Genomic DNA, 22,085 nt, shown 5'->3' on the forward strand with positions numbered 1-22,085 from the left:
GAGTTAAAAGAGAGGTGTCAAAAAAAGGTGGGTGGGCTGTAAGGGAGTAAAGCAGAGACAAGGAAACCAATTTCCTAATAAGACATCATGGTTGTGGTATTATTAGTCACACTTTGTGAGAGATAAGAAAGCTATTAAAAGCATGTGACATAAGGGGATTTTTGTCAGCAGAAAAGAACACAGCAACCCTCACTACAAAGTGAGCAGTGCAGATATTTGCTACAGGAGAATCCTCTGCATTCGAGACAGATTGAGTGTCATATATGGCAGCATCAACAGCACAACTTTTCCTTTGTGTAGTGCCCATCTAGCCTAAATTTAACTCCTGCACCATTTTCTGTGCCATTTGGCTAACTCTTCTATAGCTGTTCCATAACCTCTTCACAGGTGACTGTTCTGGCTGCTGCAGAAGGGTCATACAATCAATCTGATTTTTCCTGTTGATTGTATTTCATAGTCTGAGAGATGGGAGTAGTTTTAAGGCAGTTTTGTTACGTGGTACATCCTAGTACTGACTCTTTACATAAATTGCCTACTTTCACCAATCAAAAGAGGATTTTTAGGTTTTTTTCCCATCTGTCTGATAAATGGAAATAAGATTTGTTCAGATGCATAGCTGATGCATAGGGTAATGAATAAGAGTCCTTGAATAGCCCAGATTATTGTTGTTTATTTCTAAGAAAATATGATATTATCATATTGCTTTATTAAACCACATCTCATTTATTATCCGCTATAGTTATTAATAGCTCTGCTAAATAATTCATTGTGTGAAATTAATTTTCAAGGAAACTACAAGTCTGAAAAGCCATCTGCAAACACGGTCTTCAAATGTCATTATTTCTGTGACTGCATGAGTGAAAATACATTTTTTTTAGATTTGTTCCTGTCTTGTAGCTAGGTTCCAAGCTAGCTCCTATACAAGTAGTTGCAGGTGCCACCTTCTCCTTAAGTAGCTTTTAACAATTCTTGCAACCCGTATTAAAGCTTTTCTGAAAAGTACTGTGACTTTGTCTTGCTGTCATAATTCCTAGTGTGTGAAGTCTCATCTCTAACTGTTATTAGCTTGAACCAGGTTCTATGATTTTCTCCTGAACCTTTCCCTAAGTTAATGGTATTTTTGTTTCCTCTGCAAAGTGAAGAGAGCTTAGAAAAAGGCTTGATGATATTTTCTTTTGACTTTCACATGTTCTCCTCTGATTTCTCATATATTTTCTGACCTCCAGAGCTGTTCATAAAAGGGCTTTCATAATTTTACAGTAACTTCTGTTTCTTTTTCTAGTTCTACTCTATGTGTCTAAGTATAGTGATTGTGACTGTCAGCTTCTGATTAATGGTTTCTAAAGCCAGGGACTGTGCTGTCAGAGAGGTTGAATCTGATTTATGAAAACTTCAGCTGCAGAGGGACAATTTAATAATAATTGGCTTTCCTAGCTCCCCATCAATTGCTTTATCACTTAAGATTAACTTCTGCAGGAAATCATATAAGCAAAACCATCTGGCTCTCATGGCTTAGAGACTTTTATGTGTTTAAATATTCCTTCCCATCTGACCACTTCTTTGAGTTATAAAGCATTCCTATTGTCCTCACACTGTGGATACTTTCACTTAAGGACTCCATACATGACTTGTATTCCACCTACATGAAGGATGACTACTCTCTTTTCGCAGTCCTGTCATCCTACAGGGAGTGGAGCAGGAATGGGAGGGCTCTCATGTGCTAATGAAGAGGCTGCACATTCCTGTGGAGCCTGTGTGAGAGTATGTGCTGAAAAGGAAAGGAGAAAGAGAGATAGACAATTCCTCTTGAAGGTTTAAAAGGAGTGGAAAGTGAAGCAGGAACAGGAACATGAATATTGCAGTGTAGGAATAATGTTAGAAGGAAAGGATCATCTGAGGGAAGGAATGTTTCCAAGGATGTAGAGCTAAATCAACATCAGTTAAAGTGCAAGGAGCTACTTCAGAAAGTTCAGTTCAGAGACTAGAAGGGGCAAAGACTGGTTAAAATGAGTCTTCCAAGGACAAAATACAGTTAGTCCCTGTCCACATTTTAATCCTACATGACTTCAGGGCAGTCAGAGTCAAGGACAGGACTGCTGTCTGTACAGTTGGTCTGTGGGCCTAACCAAGCATGACTCCCTCACTGCTGTGCCAATATATTTTTTACTAATTTTCTGCATGAAATCCCAACCTGAGGCATGGTGTACAGTCTACTTCTCCTTTTGCAATTCCCACATATCCTTGTCTCTTGTTCCATCTGTCCTTTCCATGGACTCATTTTCCTCACAATTAAACATCTCAGTGTCCTGATTAAGTTGTTTCCTGTTACTTCAGTTACATCCTAGTCTTTCTTAAATCATAACCTCAATAGTTTTGCAACTCTGTTTTTAATAGTCCCTTTGCTTCTGTAGAGACAGTAAAGTTAATTTTTGTTGCATTGGACTACTTTTTTTTCACCAGTAGGATGTTGTAATTTCCGCTCTTGCTGGGTAATAAGCAGAAAATACTATTCTACAACTATTAATAACTACCCATTTTTCTGAGAAGATAGAAAAGTTGTCCCTGCAACAACCTGGACAGAAATTCTTTCCTTCACATGACAGCAGAGAAAAAAAAATTGTTTACTTGCTTCCTGTTTTTAATTCTCAGTCCTTCTCAGTCACACCTGGAGTCCTCTCGTTTCAGTCAGAAGATAAATGTTATACCAGAACCGTTCAGCAGCCAGAATGGTTTGAGTATATTTATTTTCCTATGCCACTTGCAGTCAAGTGCTGGCACCTAAAACACTTGTTTTAGTTCTGTCCCAAGATATCTCCAGCAGAACATCTGTGTCCATGTAGCTGGACAGCAATTTCATTGCACAGAGCAGGCCGTAGCACTGGAAATTTTTGATGTTATTGCTTGGCAATTACAATTACAACTTAGCAATTCTGTGCTCATCCCTTATTCCCTGCCTTCTAGCAGTTAATCTGCCTGACCTGATCAGAAATATGACCTGACCAAAAAACCATTCCCTGGAGATGGTCGCTCAGTGTCACTGGCACCTCCCACCAGTCCCTACTCAGCTCAGCTGCAGTCTAGCAGAGGAGTTTTGTCCCAGCCAAGAGTAGCTGTGAGCTAAAGGGCAGGGGTGCTGTAACCAGACATGGGTGTTTGAGCTGAGATAACAACAAATGGACCACAATGCACTTTTCTGTGCAGATCTGTACCACTTTGGATTCTATCTGCTGCAACCTGCTCTCTCTTTTCATTGCTTCTGTGGCAGCCCTGTCTGTGCTGCCTCCAGAGACAGGGCTGTGCGCAGACAGACGCTGACACCTCCAGGGGAGGTATACCTTCTGTGTACACCTTACACATGTAAGGCACTCAGCATAATCTGCTGGTGTAAATATGCATTTTAACGCTGCTTTCTATCCACTCAGATTCAATCATGCTTACTGTGACTGCTTACTCAGCAGCCTTATCAGATCTCTTGTCGCTTACAATTTTGCTGTTAAGGCATCCATTTTACATAAAATATCTGCTTTTTTTAGAGCATGCATTGTAATTCTTCCTTATCTCTTGTTTTTTGGTAATTCACTGAAATACGTTTGCATAAAAGCAGAAGACAAAATACACTCTTGGAAATACATAGCTATATATATATCTATTTTTCATTTTATAAACAGGAAGGATTCTAAATTCTTTGTGTAATTCCTTCAAATAATCTTTATTTGAAACAACTTTAATAATAAATATGCTGAAAATCTCTTGGGTGCTGGAAATCTGTCAGGAGTTTGTAGATTTCCTATGTCAGATGTTCCCTGTAAGTAAGAATAACATGTATTTCTTTTCCCAGACGGTGAACATTATCTTTGAAAAAGTTCCAGAAAATGAGAGTGGAGATGCCTGTCAAACTATTCAAGTTAATGTTCTGGACTGTGACACCATAGGTCAAGCCAAGGAGAAGAGCCTTCAGGCTTTCTTTAATAAGAATGGCTTTCTCTATGGTCTTCAGCTGGATGAAATTGGTCTCGGTAAGCGAATCTCACTGTGTTGTATTTTCATGGAGTTGACTGGTCTGTTGTGGAATGCCTACCTTTGGCTTTGATTCTTTTCAGAGTTCGTAAAGAATGTAGCTTTTGTGAGGAATTTCGAGGCAAACACTAAATTTATTTATGTTGCCAGTTAGATCACTGAAGCTGTATCTGCTTCTCTTCTGCAAGGACTTCAGCATTGCAATTAACAATTATGTTATTTATTATGCATATAGAATTTCTCTATTCCTTTTCTCAGTCAGTAAGATGGCTGGCCTGTCCACCTAAGTACAGCTGGTTGTTGCATTTTTTCAGTGGATAAGATGACATATCATGATTATCAAGTATTTTAATGCCTATCTACTATTCCTCCTACCTCCCTTCCTTCCTTCCTACAGACCTACATTGCCCTTGATCAGAAGAGCCTTCAAATAAATCTTATTTATAGTCAGATTAGGTTTATATAATAGTTTGTCTGTGACTTACAAAGTCACCTGCAATATCTACAGATGTAAATAAGGCTGTTCCAGCAGATGAGTCAAACCACCTTTCCTTGTTGGGTTTTCAAGAGCCCAAGGTCTGTAGCTACCACCACCATACCACTTCCCACGTACCCTAGTAGGAAACCTAACTAACTCTGTGTTGTTGGCATTTGTCACCTCCTGGACTTGGTCCCTAAGATGTCGATACTTCCTCACCATCTCAGACTCTGTGTTGGCAAGTGCTCATAATTTACTTTCATATCTGATGTCTATATCCTTTACAAGTGCCTGACCGCCCTTCACAAGTACTATGTCAGTCTTGTACAGCTCATTTTAGTGATCTCTTTAGTGGCTTGTGGAACCTTTCTTCTAGTCCCAGTGTAACCTTAACAGCAGGACACACTTGTGCAGCAGAATAGTAATTAGGTGAAAGTACCTCCAAAAACCCTGCCTTGACCAACACAAAGTGAAGCACCAAAACCTGCTGAAAGGCAAGCCACCCAGGCTGTCACCCCAGAAAAGGAATCAGAAGAGTGGGAGTGCAAAACCACTTTCATGTGACCTAGCACAAGGATAGAGAGAAGCAGCTCAGTTGGGAGTCACTGGTCCAAAAATAGTTAGGTGTTGTTTTTCTTTACAAATATCAGTACAGCGAGAATGCCATTGGGGTGTAATTGTTTTCTGTTGCTGTCATACTGCAGAACTTGTGTCTGAGGAGCAGCAAAGAGAGTTGTTAGATATTGATGGTTCCTCAGAGGTGATGGATGATGGAATAAGGAAGCTAAATACCATCGGCCATTATGAGGTAAGCACAGAAGCCAGGCCAATGAGTTGAGATGTTTCTCCACAGCTCTCAAATGTGATCTGCGCAGCTTGAAGTCATAGCTGAGCATCATCAACAGAAGGAAAGAATTAAGTGGCACACAACATTTTTGCTAATGAGTCATGTTTTCTGTTACTTTTCAGAGGTTTCTTTGTTGCAGGGTTGCTTGGTTCAAACATACCAGGTAAACTGTTACTTCTGTCAAGCATTTCATTTAAAACAGAATCTGATTTCCAGCTATGAACATTGCCTTGGGTCTTTCTGAGTCTCTGCTGTTGAGTTTTTGTTGCACCATGAGCAACTGTTTACCTCATCCTACCTCATATTTTGATTATCTGAACAGGCAGTATTGATACTTCTGAAATCTCATTGCAAATCAGAATAAAAAGGATTGATGGCTTTTCTTCCTCTTTTCTTGATAGCTCCTATGTCAGTCTCCTTGCCTTTTTTTTTCTCTCTCTGTTTCTGCTTCCATCTGCTGCTGGCACTTGTACCATGTCTTCCCCTCTGCTTCCACTTGCCCCTGTAAAGAGGTTGTTTGCAATGCTGCAATAATCTGTCCATCACTGCAACAACACACAAAACTGCAACTGGTGGCAGAGCCCTCCTGAGTGTAGCATGCTGTGAAAGCGTAGCAAGCAGTATTTCCTCTCTAAGGAGGTTTCGGTGACACCAGTCAAAATAGAGAGTGAAATGTTGGAGGAAAATGTGCAGCAGGTGATTGGCCTCAGGTGATATGGAAGTTCACATGTGATGCTTACAGATAGATTTTGGAAATGGAGGTTATCATGCTGAGTGCTTTTACAGATCTTTCCTCGTGCCTCGTTGAATTTGAAAGTCTGGCTCTTAACAAGTCCATAAATTTTTATTGACTTAGAAGTTTTGCTGCCATAGGTCTGTGCTGTGCAGTGCAGTGTGGTGCTGAGGAACCTGAGCCAACAAAGAACATGTTGCTGTCTGCATGAGCAAATACTGTGCCATCCATAGAGAAACAAGGATTTCTAGCAGGACTTTGTATCCTGGGCAGAGAACAAGATTGCTTAGATCTGAAGCAAGCTCATTTGGAGTCACTTTTCAGATTTCTGTAGGCATCTGTTGCTCTCCTTACCTCACAGGGATTCAGCAGTGAATCCAGATGTCCTGAGTCACCATCCAGTGGTTTTTCCTGTGTCTGTCTTGAATCTTGTCTATAGATGAATGTGTGACCTCCTCCACTCCACTTGAAGAGATTTTGTACAAAATAGGACAGTGTGGTATTGCAGTTTGAGCCTGTGCAGCACAGGTCAGTGTAGATTTGAATTAGATTAGGTATTTGAACTTCTGTCTAATGCAGCAGTACCTGCCCTCTTTACCACAGGCAGCTATTGCAGGTGCTCCCTGCTTTTCCCAGCAGCCTTCTGTACGTCTGGAGCTCATGGCATGCTGTGGCTCATGGGCGTCAGACCTCATGGCAAGTAAGCCTGTTCCATTGGTCTCTGTCATCCCGGGGTATCTTTGTCCCAGCCCATGTTTTGTCTGAGGTTAGGTAGGAGGCGCAGTTGTTTTTGCAAAGCTGTAACTACACTAATTATAGCTTAGCAGCTGCCTTATGGAAATTGTACTGCATGTCTCTTCCATATTTTAGTTCATATTTTCTGACACTGACAAAATAATGTACATTTTAGGCTAAAGCTCAGTGGCATTTTAGGCAGTGGCTTAGTGGCAAGTATTAGCCATTAGCATATCTAGTTTATTTTCTTGTATGCATATTGATGCAAAAAGGAATGTAAAAGTGTCTAGATAGCAAGAAAAAGGAGCATTGCATACACTCTATGAGGGCAGTAACATTTGCCTGAGACATTCCAACTTAAATTTCAACAATGCCTCAAGTTTTGTGGCAAGCCTGAATTTTTCTTTTTGTTTACCAGCCTTAAATGCTAGAAAGTAACCAGATGTTTGAAACTGGGAAGTACCATCAAACCTTTTAAAGACACTGGAGCATGAGGGTTGTGTTGTGAAGGTCCCAGAGTCACCAATCAATCTTGAAAAAGTACACTTAGTTTCTGCACTGACTTTTAAAATATTCAAGAATGGTACATTTGCATTTTTGTGTAGTGTTTGTGAAGAAAAAAAAAATCCACTGTACTGTTAGATTCTCTTATGCCTCTGGCCTGTGTGCTACTTTTGCTCTAATTTTTTGACTTCTAGGAGGTTTATCAATATGTTTATTTATGAGGTCTGTACTATCATTTCCATGAGAATAACTACAAGCCATGACAAGAAAGCTGATAATTATCTTGACATCCTATTCCCCACACAAGAAGAGAGCTGGACAGTCACTTTCAGATCTGCTGTCAAGTCACAGATCTCCAGTTTCTCAACTGTTAAGGGTATCACACGTTCCAGGAGCAGGCAGAGCCCCATCAAGCAAAACTGAATGTGATCCTGGGAGCTCACTGGCAAAGACTGGATTACAGTGAGGACAGGAGGCCTGGGGAGCAAGAGGCATAGAGCCACACTACCATGTCTTCTGTTTAGCAAAGTAGCTGCATTCCATGTTGTCTGGATTGGAAGAGCTCTCTCTTCTCCCTTTTTGTCCCACTCAGTAATGCAACTGACAAAGCAAAATTTTTTTCAGGTGTCCATGGGAGCAGCCTACCACAAAAAGTGATTTAGACAGAAAGATGCAAAAAGAAGGGGTTTTTTTAATGGATTTTTTTTAAAATTGGATCATACTGTAAGAAATAGCAAGTATGGCTGCTGCAGTAATGGTGAAGAAGGGAAAGCATAGTCTACTCGCTGCTAAAAGCATAATTTGTCCCAAAAATGAAACCTGGAGTGTGGGCTTTGGTCATGGCTGCTCTGCAGCAATGCCTCAGATTCCTGGAGGGAAGCACGGTTCTCCCTGTGAGCTCTGCTCATCTCCCTGGGGACAGAAGTCACCACATTTCAGCACTGAGCTGCCCTCCTACTTCTTGGAAAGGGAATGGAGGCAGCCTGTTACCCACGTTGCTCCAGGAGGGGGTAATCTGCTGGGTAGCACTGTTCCTGTTTATCTGTCTTCAGGGCCAAGTAGGAGGACTGTCTGGGTGTTGGTATCCCCTCACAAGCCAACCTTAGAGCATATTCCTATTTGTAGTGTGGTTTTCTAGTGTTCTGTGCTATCTAAAATAGTTCTGAAAGTCTGTATGATAGATGGAATCTCTGCAAAAAAAATCATAAAATAGATTGCATTTACTTTCCAGGAGCAAATGTAAGTGCAGATTTTTTTTGGCACAAGACACAGCTTTTGATAGAGTATCTTAATGTTTAAACTGGTTTCTCACACCAGGCTGTCTGCCAAGGTTTAAAAAACACTTAAATTATTTTGGCAGAGATCTCTTCCTAGAACTGGCCGGTTGTTTTTGTAATTATAGAGGCAAGTACACTAGCACTTGGCAAGACTCAACATTTGATAGCAGAGCAGTGGTATAGTTCTTAGTGGGAGCCATTTTTTAGTTACTCTTTGACAATGAAAGCATGGCTTGCCAGTTTGTTTTAAGATAATGTGTAACATCCTGGCAACACAGTAAATTCAGGGAAGGAGGAGGTAGATTTTTCCTAGAAATCCCAAGATGGCAAGATATGGATCTTGATCTTATGATGTATAAATATTTTGCTCAGTTTGAAAATAGTTCTTGGGACCACCAGGCTAAATCCTCAGAATGGCCCCTCCACAGGACATGGGTAGAACAGACTGAGCTGAAAGAAAGGGGACCGGAAGAGACTTCACCTTTGTGTGCACCTCTTTGCCTCACCTTCCCATAAGATTCTGTTGCACTGGATGCAGAGAATTTAACCTAAGTAATCTATAGAAAAATGGATGCAAGAAACAGCACAGAGCAATACATGAAAATGAAAGTGTCCACATATGGGCTGAACCAGAAAAATCAAAGGAAGGGAAAGGTCTTCAAGGTTGATGCACTGGAAGAGACGCCTTCCCACCTGGCTGGGTGATGCTGACAAGGTGCAGCTACTGCCCGTGCCTGAAAGCCCAGCCCTGGCTGCTGCTAAAGGCTGTGCACACTGTGGTGAGAACAAAGCAGGCTGGGCTATCCTGCACTGCCACAGGCTGAGGGACAGAGGAAATGAAACTGAGGCTTTTGGGAATTCTAAGCACTTTTGTTTCAGCATGATGTGTTTGTTTCTTCTTTCAGATTTCAAATGGAGCAACCATAAAAGTCTTCAAAAAGAAGGCAAATACCCGATCAGGTAACAAACTCACTGTGACCCATTTAAACTTTTGTGCAGAATGGTTGGGAATGCAGAGAACTGAACTCTGACAGATTGTATCTTGGTCAATAGCGGGTCCGAGCAATTGGTACTTTGATACAGTTGAGCCAAATGAAGAGCCCTGGCTCTGGGCCTCTGGCAGGCACAGTGGGCCTAAAAGGAAGAAAGAAGGCAAAGGAAAGAAGGACAGAAGGGCTTACAGTCCTCAGCAAATGATTGCTTAGAGATACAGGCTCATAGGCAGGAAAGCAGGAAGTCCAGGTGACACAAAGAGAGGGAACAACTCTCTCTCCCTGGTGCCCAGAGCTGTGCATCACAGACATAGTGCTGCACTGTCCAGAAAAACAAATGATAAAACCCCCACTGTTTGGTAATTTTCCTTATTCTCTGGAGTGTGTTTCTGAAAGCTTTGATTCTGCTGTCTGAACAGCATGTCAGAAGATAAAGGGTGGTTACAGGGGGCCAGTTCATCTCACCTAGCCCTGTGATGCAGGTTGCTCCAACCCCGCTGGTGGATGAGGGTAGAACTTTCTGTAGTCCCTGTGAAAAAAACACACTCCTAATATGTGCTTCCTTATCATCAAAGTTAGGAGTGACATGTGCATCTCACTGGGGCAGCCTCTCCCTCAGCAAAACTGAGATGTCTGTTCCCAGCCTTTGTGTTCAAGCCTGACCTCAGCCCACCTACACTCAGCACTCTTAGAGACTTAAACACTGCAATCATCTCATCTTGTCCTCCTTTCAGAGGAGCTGTGTTTGCTGCCAGCTTACCCCAGCAGCAGATAGGATGCTGCAGCTTAGTGGTCTGAGCTACAGGTTGGCACGAGGGAGGTGCACAGCACCTGTGCATTTTTCAGAGGCTTCCCCCACACTGCAGGCAGGAAAGGATGACACTGACTCTGCTTGCTTGGCATCTTGGATGCACCCTGCTGCACGGCCCAGAACCCAGCAGAACTCACAAGCTTGTAGCTGTGTGTTTCATTAATGGCTCTCTGCTCTTGTTGTTTAGATGTGGACTACTCAGATGAACACTGCCATTTGGTGAGTTGAATCATTCCACTGCTAAGTGGTAGATTTAATACTGAGCTGTATCTGGATCTGTGTAATCTCTCTAATCTCTTCGTCACAGATTTTACCAGACTCGGAAGCAAACAAAGATGTGAAGGGAGGAGGTCACAAAGGAAAGCAAAAATTCAAAGTGAAAGAAATGTATCTCACAAAACTTCTGTCAACCAAGGTAAACTGCAAAGGCTTTATTTTGGGGGAGGGCTGATGTTGGCTTGGATAGTTTGGCATAAACACAAATGAAACACAGAAGTAGTACAGATTTCCTATGGTAAATCAAATGTTAAACGAAAAGGTAGCATATAAAAATCACTGTGCTAACTATGGAGTATGACCATTTGCAAAGACAGACACATTTCAGTTTTTCTAATACTAGAGTTCTAAAATTGTCTGATTACACATAGTACCTCCTTAGTAAGTACAACCTTCTTCTCAGGTTAAAGAAAAAAGTGAGTCTTACCACAGATTTCCACAGAGTGAGAATGACAGCTTTCAATCAACAATCTCCTCACTCTGCTCTAGAGTTTGCCCAGTTTAGAGGGGACTTCTGAAGCCTGAGTTTCACAAGATACTGCCCACAGAATGAAATAATCTGTTACGGTTTCAGATTAGGCATTCAACATAACTAGATTAATTTTAAAAGCAAGGTCCTTAGGATTTATAATACAAGTACCTAATTTAGACAATGTGCATTGCTTGGGAATAAGTCCGGCTCACTCCCTCCAGTAACGTCATCTTGTTTCTGACTTACTCAAAATGGTTAGAAAACTCTCTGCAACAGCATATTGCATAAGATATTAATGGGTGCACAACACTGAGCTGTGCAACAGGCCTGAAGGGATGATGGGTATAGGCTTCTTGCATTTAAAAATCTATCAATCATTATTTAATTAGGTTGTTGGTAGCATCTGAAGTAATTTGGGACAGTCCCCAAAGTGAGAGTGAAGACTGGTCATTTCTCATTACCTGTGAAAACTAACATGAGCCCTCAGGAAATGTTGGAGTAAAGCAGTAATGTCTTATGGTGGAGGACTGAGGTACAGAAGAAGAGATCAGGCTTTTTAGAAACAGGCCTTTTAAAAGGCTTTAAATGAATCATCTCCTTCTCCAAAGTAGGACGCTGCCCTGAACAACAGAGCTGTGATATTCTTTTCTGTGAAATTCCTCTCATGATAGGCTGTGCACTAAAGGAAATTTCATCTCACCATCTCTCTCTCTGCTCCCCTCTCTCCCATACATGCACACAGACACAATCACAGAGTTTACCACATGAAATGAACTGGCCAGTATTCATCAAGGCCCTGGGATATGATTAAATCCTTTTTGTCAAGAGAAGATTGGGCTGAACTGAGCTTCAGAACAGATGTGAAGAAATAAAGCACAAAACACTGTTTTGCTTTGTTTGCCTCTACTTATAAATACTCTGTGATTATGTCAGTGAGTCCATCAGCAACCAAAACCTTCCTTTAGTGAGACAAATATCTTCACTTATGTATCAGAAATACCCAGTTTTCAGTTCTTCTCTCTAATATTAGTGTCTTATAGCACCCAAAGCTGTTATCCTAGAATTAGATCAAGTGCCAGAGCCACTTGGCTGTGAAGTGTTGATGAGCACGTGGTGAGCATGTGTCACAGATGGCACCTGGAAGACCAGTGCCCTAGGAAACTGGCTAAACTGCTTTTTTCTCACCTCCCTCTTAACTCCGGTTACAAATTCCAAATGCTTTTAGCAACAGTGGCAACAGTATCCCAAGAGTTGATGTTATCTTTATTAGCCCAAGTGTTCTTCCCACCTGTGATTTATCACAGAGTTCATAATGATTTTCCTTGTAAGCAGAGCAACAGGACAGGTGACATATGGAAGGAGCTGCTTGTGATGTATTGTAGTTTCATTTCTGTTGTTGTCTTGTTTGCCAATAACCTATGGCCTTGATGTTTGCCACAAGCATTTTGTAATTTCTGTGTGTGGTTTTCTTGGGGCACACACAGCTCTCTGAGGTAAAACATCCTATTCTTTGCTTGTGTAATAATAACAAAATATTAACTTTGTTGCTTTTCAGGTGGCAATTCATTCAGTTGTTGAAAAGCTCTTCAGGAGCATTTGGAGTTTACCCAACAACAAAGCACCTGTTGCCATCAAGTACTTTTTTGACTTTTTGGATGCCCAGGCTGAGAGCAAAAAAATTACTGATCCTGATGTGGTCCACATATGGAAAACCAACAGGTATGCCCACGGGATATATGCAGGGGTGTGTGTGCTTTCTGAAAATGTAGTTGCAAAAATGAAATGCGTCAGGTGTGATCAGAAGAATACGATTTTGGCATATCTGGGAATAAGATGTGGTTTGGCTTTGTGGATAACAGCAACTTTAGTGTATTGATTTAATACAACACAAACCACCAGAGCTTCCAGGTCTGTGCAGTCTGCACACCGACTTCACACTCTGAAAGAAGTAGCTACAGATTGGGAGCATTATTTGAAGCTGGGTGCCTGACAGATGTGTTTGTTCTGTAGCCTTTGTTCCCTGACCCCTTTTTTAGCGTGAAAAAGCAGCCAGGAATGTGCTTTGTTCCGTGAGTGCAGTTGCGATTAAGGACCATTTTAAAGCAGTTGTGCTATTTGAGTGGTTGACTTTAAAGATGTTTGTTCTTTCTCCCGTCTAGTCTTCCTCTTCGCTTCTGGGTGAACATACTGAAGAATCCCCAGTTTGTCTTTGATATTAAGAAGACTTCACACATAGATGGCTGTTTGTCTGTAATCGCACAAGCCTTCATGGATGCCTTTTCTCTCGCAGAACAGACACTGGGGAAGGTAATGCTGCCCCTCCAGTCTTCTACTACTTTCTCAACCAATGTCTTTTTCAACTGTATAATGATTAAGATGATGAAATCCTGAATCTGCTGATACTGGGGGCAGAATTGTCAGGGGCCTAATTAAGCTGAGTTTCCATTCCTTGTTCCTCTGTCTCCTGAGACTGAAGAATTCACCAGTAGACAGATATAGCTATAAGAATGCCTTATTTATAATTAACTACTGCTTGTTTTCTCTGCAGTTCAGTTCTGCACAGTGTATTTACACAATAGGTGGCAGAAGATGGAAATTGTAAAGTTCTAATGACGTTTTAATGTAGTTTTAAATAAAGGCCTTAAAAGTATCAACATTATTTAAGAAGTAGTCCAGATTTTGTCTGCCACACACCAGTGTGCAGAAAACACACACGAGAAGCTAGTGGAAGCTGTAAGAATACTGAAAGACCTCTGAAGTTTGAAACAGTTCCTTTCACATATATTAGCTGCTCCCTTTTTATATGCAAAATTATTTGCTGGAGCAACAAATTCAGGAATCTTACATTCAAAAACTCTTTAGTATAGTGTCCAGAACTCTGGGGATCAAAATTACTTAATTTTTCCCCAGGGTATTTTCCTTTTCTTTGGACCAAAGCAGGAAGCTTTTGTTCAGGCTCATACTACCAAGAAAAACAGGCTAGAAACTTTTTAGCCTAAAAGAATTTATATAAAAATGGACTAATTTCCTATGTGATCTAATCCAACTGCTCATCTGTTAAAGGTAAATAGCAATTAATGTTCTTATTTATGTTACTTTAGGAGTGAAGTATCATAAATTAAAGCCAATCACATCACTTCCTTGATGGAAAAACTGCAAATGAGCATGGTTGTTAAGTTTCTGTGCTTAACATCCACTGTGCAGAATTGTTGAAACAACAGTTCCTGTTAGCTATTTGAAAAGGAGTGCTGAAACCTGATAAAGGTTTGCAATGCAGCAAACATCTTGTGACCTTTTAGTACTAAAATGTATTTACTTGCATGATTTTTAGGCTTTTATCTTGAAACATCTTTTAGCCATTTAGAAAACAAACATTTAAATTACTTCATCACACATTGGAAGCAGTGGTGACAAGATAACACATGGTTATGTCATTTATTGCCCAGAGCTTAAACAGGAAACTACCAGCCCCCACTTTTACATTCTGAAAATCATTTTCCCAGGTGGGCTTTGGCTCCTATCACAAGCATCAGCACTTATTTCCTCAAATGAGCCTAAAGCTCCCAGATAGGTTAGTGCTGATCTGGGTTGTTGAAGTCCTGGGGTGAAGAAAATCCCTTTGGCTGTGCATGTCTGGCAGTCAGCTCTCCATGCTCTCAAACCCCTGAGGGAAAGGAGTAGTAGGAACGAAAGAGATTTAGGGGAGCCTCTGCCAGAACAGCATCTAACAAGACTCTCTGGTGTGTCACTGCCAGGGAACTTTCCTTTCAGCAGTACTGCTGAATCCTGTATGTCAATTGGGTTTTGGCCTCAGACCCTTTGGTTCAGCTTTCATAGTCTTTCAGGTCTAGGGATCTGTAAGGAGGAAGTGAGAAAGAAAAATATGTGTGAGGGACAAAAAGTCATCAATCCTGATGTCAATAGAAATAATTACATGGCAATTGTCATGAAACACAATACACTATTAGTGAAGTCCTGCCTCTGGTTTGCATCTGTGTTTCATAATCTTGGTTCCTTGCATATAGCCAGAGCAAGGAAAAATGAGTCACACAGACACAATTAGATGCAATTAACTGTGTGGAGGTGGAACCTTAGGAAATCTGTGCTGTGAAAAGTTAAAAGGCTTCAAATTTTTTCTTTTAAGGAAGCACCAACAAATAAACTTCTCTATGCTAAGGACATTCCGCTCTACAAGAAGGAGGTGAAAGCCTACTACAAAGCCATCAGGGATCTGCCTCCATTGACCACTACAGAGGTTGAAGAATTTCTAGCTCAGGAATCTAAGGTATGGTTGAGAAGCAGCAACTTCATTTGCTTTCATGTTAAGTTGGTCATTTTTAAAGGAGAAGTGTCTGACCAGAACTGTTGTCTGTTTTAGAAACATGAAAATGAATTTAATGAGAAAGTGGCCTTGTTTGAAATCTACAAATACATAGTGAAATACTATGATGAGGTAAGCACATCTGCAATTTCAGTTGAATCCTTAATGTGGGGTAACACAGTAATCAAAGACCAGGCTGCTGTGCAACATGCTGGGTGCCACTCCAAAGGCAGCCCCTCCTTAATGCAGCCGAGGCTGCTGCTGAGCTGTGAGGGGCTGGAGCAGCGCAGCCCCAGGGCGGCTGGAGCCCCCACCCCTTCGAGGGGCCACAGGCCAAAGGTTTGTCAGTGCACCTTTACTGTCACTGCTGTATTGCACAGAGACAGTAGCAATAACATTTTCCCTGCAGTTTTGAGGAAGTTCCTATATAGCTGAGGCTTCTTGTTTTACCGTGTTTGCAGAGTCTCTGCAACTGCCTGTCACAACTCCTGTGCATGCGCTCCATTTCCTTGGAGGTTCAGAAATCAGATTGGACTGTAGCACCAGGGTTCTGGATTTAACAGGCAGTGCAAACACCTTGGTGGAGCATACAGCCCGAAAGCAAGAGGTGTCTGCTCTTTTCCCATCATAACTGTCTTAATGCTCTCCTCTAATAGTCTTTCTCTTAAAAAGAAGCAGCTGTAGTTTCCAGTCCCTGCTATTACTAACAAAAGAAATCTTTTCTCAGCTGAAAGTACTTAGTCACAGGCTACCTCTAAGCTGCTTTCTAAGAAAATCCCTGTCCTCCACTTTGCATGATAGGATTCTCCACACCATTTTGCTCAGCATCCTTAACAGAGGCTGTGTGTGCCTGTGCAGGGACTCAGATAAGAGCCGCTGGGGCGTGTTGCCTGAAGGCCTCCTTATGCTTCCAGCAGGTTGTCTGGGTTTCCCAGCAACCAGGCCTCTCTCTCTTTCATCCTCAGCAGCACAGCACCAGCACTTCCTGTAGTCATCCAGCTCTCAGTCACCTGTTAGCTGGCTCACCACTTCTGATCTCTAACATCCCAAATTACCTGGATTCAGCATCAAATCTTCGCCTCTTGAAACAAGCTTGGGATGATACTCAGAATGGCATCATCCTTTATTAAGCTCATTAAAATGATTTATACAGGAGAATTCAGTGTACTTTCTAGTCTTAGTGCCCATTTTTGCTTTTTTGAAGCTAATACTGGCTAAACATAGCCCATCCTTAGAAGGAAAACTTCCCTCTGGCTTTTGACTGGGAGCAGCTAAATCTCTGTCATTGTTTACTGAGACCTGTCCCTGTGTAGCATTGCCAGCAGAGATTTCAGACAGCAGTTGTGCTCCATTCTATCACCTGGGCCAGAGCCAAGTGGGTGAGTTAGAGGAAAAGAGGCAGTTTATTGCCCTCAGCTTATAGGGCAGAGGAAGAGAAATAAAATATAACTTGCAAATCTTCTGTAGGGTAAAAACTGGAGCACTGGCCTTGCCTCACACTCTGAGAGATGAGCATGTGTTGGTTTTGTTTTGGATTTTTTTGCTTGGCTCAGTGATTCTTTTGTGGAAGTGTTGCAAATCCTGTGATCAGAATGACTTGAAAGGAAAACTACCAAAATAAAGTGTTAAAGTTGGAAAAGAATGTTTACAGATAGGCAGGCACGCAATGCATTTTTCTGTCAGTAGTTGTTAGAGTACAGAAGAGCAGGCTTTAAAAAACAGCAAGTAAAATAAGCATTAAAAAAATTATTCTTTCTTTTGCTAATTGTTAACAGATTGTCAGCAAACTCGAGCGAGAACGGGGGTTTGAAGAAGTCCAGAAACAGCTCCAGCAAGTAAAAGCCTTATTTGATGAAAAGAAAAAATGCAAATGGTATTGAGCAGAGCACTGACTCACAGCATCCCTGTGGGGGATTTTATATTAGCGCTACTGCTCCCAGAACTGTTTTGACTGACTTCATGTACAGGGTTTGAAATGTTTGGACACTCTTCTCCACTCTGACCATTCCACGTAATCTATGATTGGGAATGAAATGTGGGCATGGTTACATACTCACACAGGAGCATGTGAAAGTGAACCTAATGTTGGTAGGGTCAGCATTTTAGGTACTTGAGCACACATAACCCTTTGGTTCAAAAATATCGTCTAGTAAGCTTTTTGCTTACTTTAAAATAAGGTCATAGGAGATGTGCAAAATACACTGTAAGTTCAGAGTTGCCCACGTGAACTTGCAAGTTGTTTACCTCTTTTTTTTTTTAAGAGAAAAAGCTGATGTTTCGCCACATCCTTTCAGCAGCTTGGCAAACTGTGAGGGTGAGAATACGGGTCAGCTGCAGTTTCCTTCCTTCCAGTCAAATGTTCACTAGTTCCTGTTCAGAAAAAAAAAACACCAAAAAAAAAAAAAGGAAAGAAAGAAAATAACACAAAAAAAAACCCCAAACACATCAAAAAACCCAACAACAACCTGGCACCAAAGTGACAGGACAAATGTGTTTAGCAGACACAGTGGGTCTGAGGTTGGAAGGCCAAATGCCACATGGCAGAACTTATCTTTGTTAGGTTAGAAATTCCATATCCAAAGTGAAGCGAACCACTGAGGGGAAGAGGTGAGGAGAGGCTTTTGGAGAAGGGCATTCAGCCACCATCAGTCTGTGTTTACATTTTTGACCTTTCCATCCTCAAATAAGCTGTGAAACACTTGTGAGCACCTTCACAGCTGAAACTGCACTGCATCAGGACACTTGTGATTTGCTGAAGCAGCTGATGAGCTGCACTTTGGTGCACAAACCTGTACTCAGGTGCATGATCAGCCCATGCATCAGTGCTGACAGTCCTGGCCAGCCTTGCCATCTGTGTACAAGGGTCTCACAGACCTAAAGCCAGCATGTGGGGGGTCAGGTCAAAGGTTGGTTTAATAATATTTAAGAACAGGAAGACTGGTGTTTGAGACACTGATAGAAGCTTGCATTGGGCTGGGGAGGGGTAACTGTCTGCCTTAATCTGGTTGGGGTTTTTTGAGGCTTGGCCATTTTGGAAGGAGGGTGTCCATTACACTTGCATTGGTGGGTAAAGTTGGCCCAGCTGAAAAGCAGGGGCATGGCTGTGCTGCTGGGATAAGCCTGGTGCAGTGGCTTCTGAGCAAAGCCACAGAGGAGCAGCTGTGGCTGTGGCTGTGGCTCTGCTACAACACCTGCACAACCCTACCCTCTACTGCAGAGCTGAAATTGTTTGTCAGCCTGGACTCTGCTTCGGTCACAGGAGGCACGTTCTGAGGCTGTCACATGCCCTTAAATTTGAGGTAAGGCATTCATGACAAGGAGATACATTTCCATACATTTCTGGAGGGATCTGCCCTGGAGGTGAGTGGTGTAGCACAGTGGCTCACGGGAGAGGGAAGAGCTGTCACCTGCTTTGGCAGTGGGAAAGGTGCCATGGGCTGTGAGTGGCACAGATGGCCCAGGTTTGGTAGAGAAAGCCAGTGCTGGGGCTGTAAGCAGCCAGAGCTGGCTGCACAGGGTTTCCAGGCAGCAGAGGGTCACACAGTGCCGAGTTGGAGGTGCTCTAGAGCTCAGGCATCGCGGTAATGCTGCCTGCTCTGGTCACAAAGGCAGCTGGCACCAGGCACAATCCCTGTGGCAGAAGCAAGGCAGGCTGTTAATGTGGAGAAAAGCAAACACAAAAACACGGTCCTGCTGGCCTGCCCCCTCCCTACCATGTGATAGCACAAGTTGCTTCTCTTGCATACCAGAGAGGGCAGCCACCAACCAACCCATACTGTGATGGTTTTGTTGTGGGTTTTTTTTTTTTTTTTTTTTAAAATTCAAGTCTTACACTTGCTATTAAGTTTACACTTTATACTTGATGGAATGTATGGCTTTGTTCAGGACACTGCACTACAATGTTGCAGTACTTTCAGCAGTTTTCTGTCTGGCACAATGTATTTTGATAAGTTCAATTTTAATGGGGAAAAAAACCACCCACCTCTAACCTATTTTGCCCTCTGTCCTAAAAGAGTGGACCGTGGCTTGACTAGCACTTAAGCTTGGAATACCTGCACGTAAGGGCTTGATTTTTATTGTTCTTAATCTAACCTTTTAAAGCAGCATCAAATAAATAGAAAAAGCACAGTAATTGATACTGAAGGAGAGGCAGGAGCAGATTACACTTTCCAGTTAGTTCTCTTCTACTTCAGGTGTTTGCTGGCAGTGCATTCAAATGAACTGTGATAGTTTTGTTTAACAGTAACCTTCTGTACAGGCAGAAAAAACAACTCCAACATTTCTGCTTGAAAAAGCTGTAAAATATAATCTGTTTGCGTGGGTCTGATCCTGTGAACTTCACTATATGTGTTTATATTGATGAGGAAATGAAAATCAGTCCCATTCTGTATTTGTACTACTGCTTGTTTGCTACAATAGCTTTAATGATTTCTAGAGATTAAGTATGTGTTGAAGCAGGCCCTGTAGCTTTACCTACAGCCTGGAATAGGATTATTGCCTTTTATTCAAGCCTCCTAAACAGCGTCACTGTTAGTAAACCATTTTTAAGTCATACTGGGATTTTGTAACCCATCAAGTGGATCTCACTAAGTGATGTGAAGTATAATTAAGTGATTGTGGCTCTTTTGGTAGGTTTGGGTCAGCACACTGATAACATTGGCACACCTTCAGTATCTGCAATTTGCCATTACCGTTACACTGAGAAAAAGAACCACCTCTGACTATTATGGGTATTATGGCAACACAACAGTTCTAATTGCATCCTCAGAAATGAAAATGAACTTCTCTTCAACTTGCTTTCCCATGTTTACAGGCAAACTGCTATGGCAAACAGCGTGTTTCTAACACTAGCTTACAGAGCATTATTTTGCAGTCATCTAGTTTGAAGTCAAATCTTACTAATGTGTAAAGTAATTCCTGTTGTACAGAAGTTAATCTGTTGTTTAAAATGAATGGTTAAAAAAGTACAAATCACAAATACATGTTGGTGTTTGTATGGGTTTATCTAGAATAAAAGCATTTGAAGGTTAGTTTGATTGTGTACTTTAAAATTTTTACAAGAAAGCAAACACAACTGGTAACAATGCAAGGGCATGCAAGGAATGGAGTGTAAGACAGAGTGGCTTCAGATGAGAAGCAGTGCTGCAGCTCCAGCCCTGCAGGGCTGCAGGACAGACCCATGCAGTCAGCACAGCACACTTCCATCACACTGAAATTGGGAAGAAGAGGAACAGGAAGGTACAATGTAACTTCTAATGATGCTGGGGTGGGGAGGCACTGGACTAAACTCCAGCAGCTGCTCAGCAGTGACCTCCTGCAGAGTCTGAATGGAGGGGAATTCCCTGGGCCAGAGGATTCCCAGCTGCCTTCCCATGTGTGGGAAGCAGCAAGAGGTCAGAGACAGGTTGATTGTGCAGTGCCTGCTACACAACACAGCCTTCAGGATTTTCACTTCAACTGCACCACTTGAAGGCTCTGAGGGCGATGATACTTTTAAAAAATTAAACATGTTAAAAAGGATGATAACCCAATAATCCTTTCAGAAGAAGGTGTTTAAGGGACAGGAAAAAAGCTTTCACACAAAAAGCCTGAGACCAACTGGGAAAGGCAGCCCACAGACCAGGTGCTGACCATCATTCTTCTTCCTGCTATTATCCTTTTTCTGCCATCCAAGTCTTACCTGGTTTGTATATCTCCCCTGCCCCCTGACATCAGAGAGCACCTTGCTGACACAGCCGCAGCTGGGGACAGAAACACGAAGCTGATGACAGCTGCTCTTTGCAACCCTTCCATGCTGGCAGATGCTGGTGACCATCCCATTTGGCAAAGCTGGCTCAGGCACAGAGTTAGTTTGTACAAGTTCATACTGCAGGAGGCAGCAGAAATAGCTCCTGTTACTTCTAAGAGCTACACTGTTTTCCTCAGAGAAGTTTAACAAATTCCCCCAAGAATGCAAAGCCCTGGTTTAGGAATGGTATTCCCTAATTCAGTTCTCCCACTGACACACTGGAAACCATGCTCTGCTGTCCCGCTGCCTCACCTCCCCTCCCCAGGAGCAGGATGGAGAGGAGAACTGGAAGCAGAAAAGGTAAAGATCGTGAGATAAGAACAACTTACTGGACAGCAGTGAGATAAGAAAATGATCGGTAACAGCAGCAATATTAATGAGAGAGGGTAGAAGGGAGGCAGATTTACACATGGTTGCTCACTACATGGAGCCTGGCATGCTACCTGACCCAAAAGGATCCCCTGACCCTGAGCCCAGAAAATGAGGTGGTGTAGAATAACCCCAGCCACAGCCTCCCTGGCTACTGCAAAAATTAACCCTGTGCTGACTGAAACCAAGACAAATCCTTATACTTACACACTATGGAAAATGAAAATTGCAGTCTCTGGAGAGAAATGTTGAGTCAACACCAGTGTCATTCTTTCATTATTCCTACAGTCTAACAGCAATACTCAATAACCTATTACAAGAGCCTACACAGTGTGTTCTCACTGTCCCATATTTTTGTTGCAGTATTTTGAAAACAACAACAACCACAAACCAATTAGAAACAAACAAAACTTAGATTAAAAAAATTCCTCCAGTTCCAGTAATGTCATCATTGTTGGATTATTG

General features: G+C 42.0%; 1 protein-coding gene across 1 annotated transcript in view; it reads left to right on the plus strand.

Annotated features, from left to right (window-relative positions):
* The window catches only part of PLXNC1 (plexin C1), a 70,927-nt gene extending 50,434 nt beyond the window's left edge, over nucleotides 1–20,493 (plus strand). Inside the window, exons 22-31 of the mRNA XM_068190388.1 lie at nucleotides 3,839–4,016; nucleotides 5,200–5,303; nucleotides 9,497–9,551; nucleotides 10,582–10,613; nucleotides 10,702–10,809; nucleotides 12,698–12,861; nucleotides 13,302–13,449; nucleotides 15,287–15,427; nucleotides 15,521–15,595; nucleotides 17,239–20,493. Coding sequence (XP_068046489.1) covers nucleotides 3,839–4,016; nucleotides 5,200–5,303; nucleotides 9,497–9,551; nucleotides 10,582–10,613; nucleotides 10,702–10,809; nucleotides 12,698–12,861; nucleotides 13,302–13,449; nucleotides 15,287–15,427; nucleotides 15,521–15,595; nucleotides 17,239–17,343 — 1,110 coding nt within the window. The 3' untranslated portion in view covers nucleotides 17,344–20,493. The remainder of the gene's footprint in view (nucleotides 1–3,838; nucleotides 4,017–5,199; nucleotides 5,304–9,496; nucleotides 9,552–10,581; nucleotides 10,614–10,701; nucleotides 10,810–12,697; nucleotides 12,862–13,301; nucleotides 13,450–15,286; nucleotides 15,428–15,520; nucleotides 15,596–17,238) is intronic.
* The last annotated feature ends 1,592 nt before the right edge of the window (nucleotides 20,494–22,085 follow it).

The sequence above is a fragment of the Anomalospiza imberbis genome, chromosome 5 (genome assembly GCF_031753505.1).
Source record: "Anomalospiza imberbis isolate Cuckoo-Finch-1a 21T00152 chromosome 5, ASM3175350v1, whole genome shotgun sequence".
NCBI classification, from domain to species: domain Eukaryota; kingdom Metazoa; phylum Chordata; class Aves; order Passeriformes; family Viduidae; genus Anomalospiza; species Anomalospiza imberbis.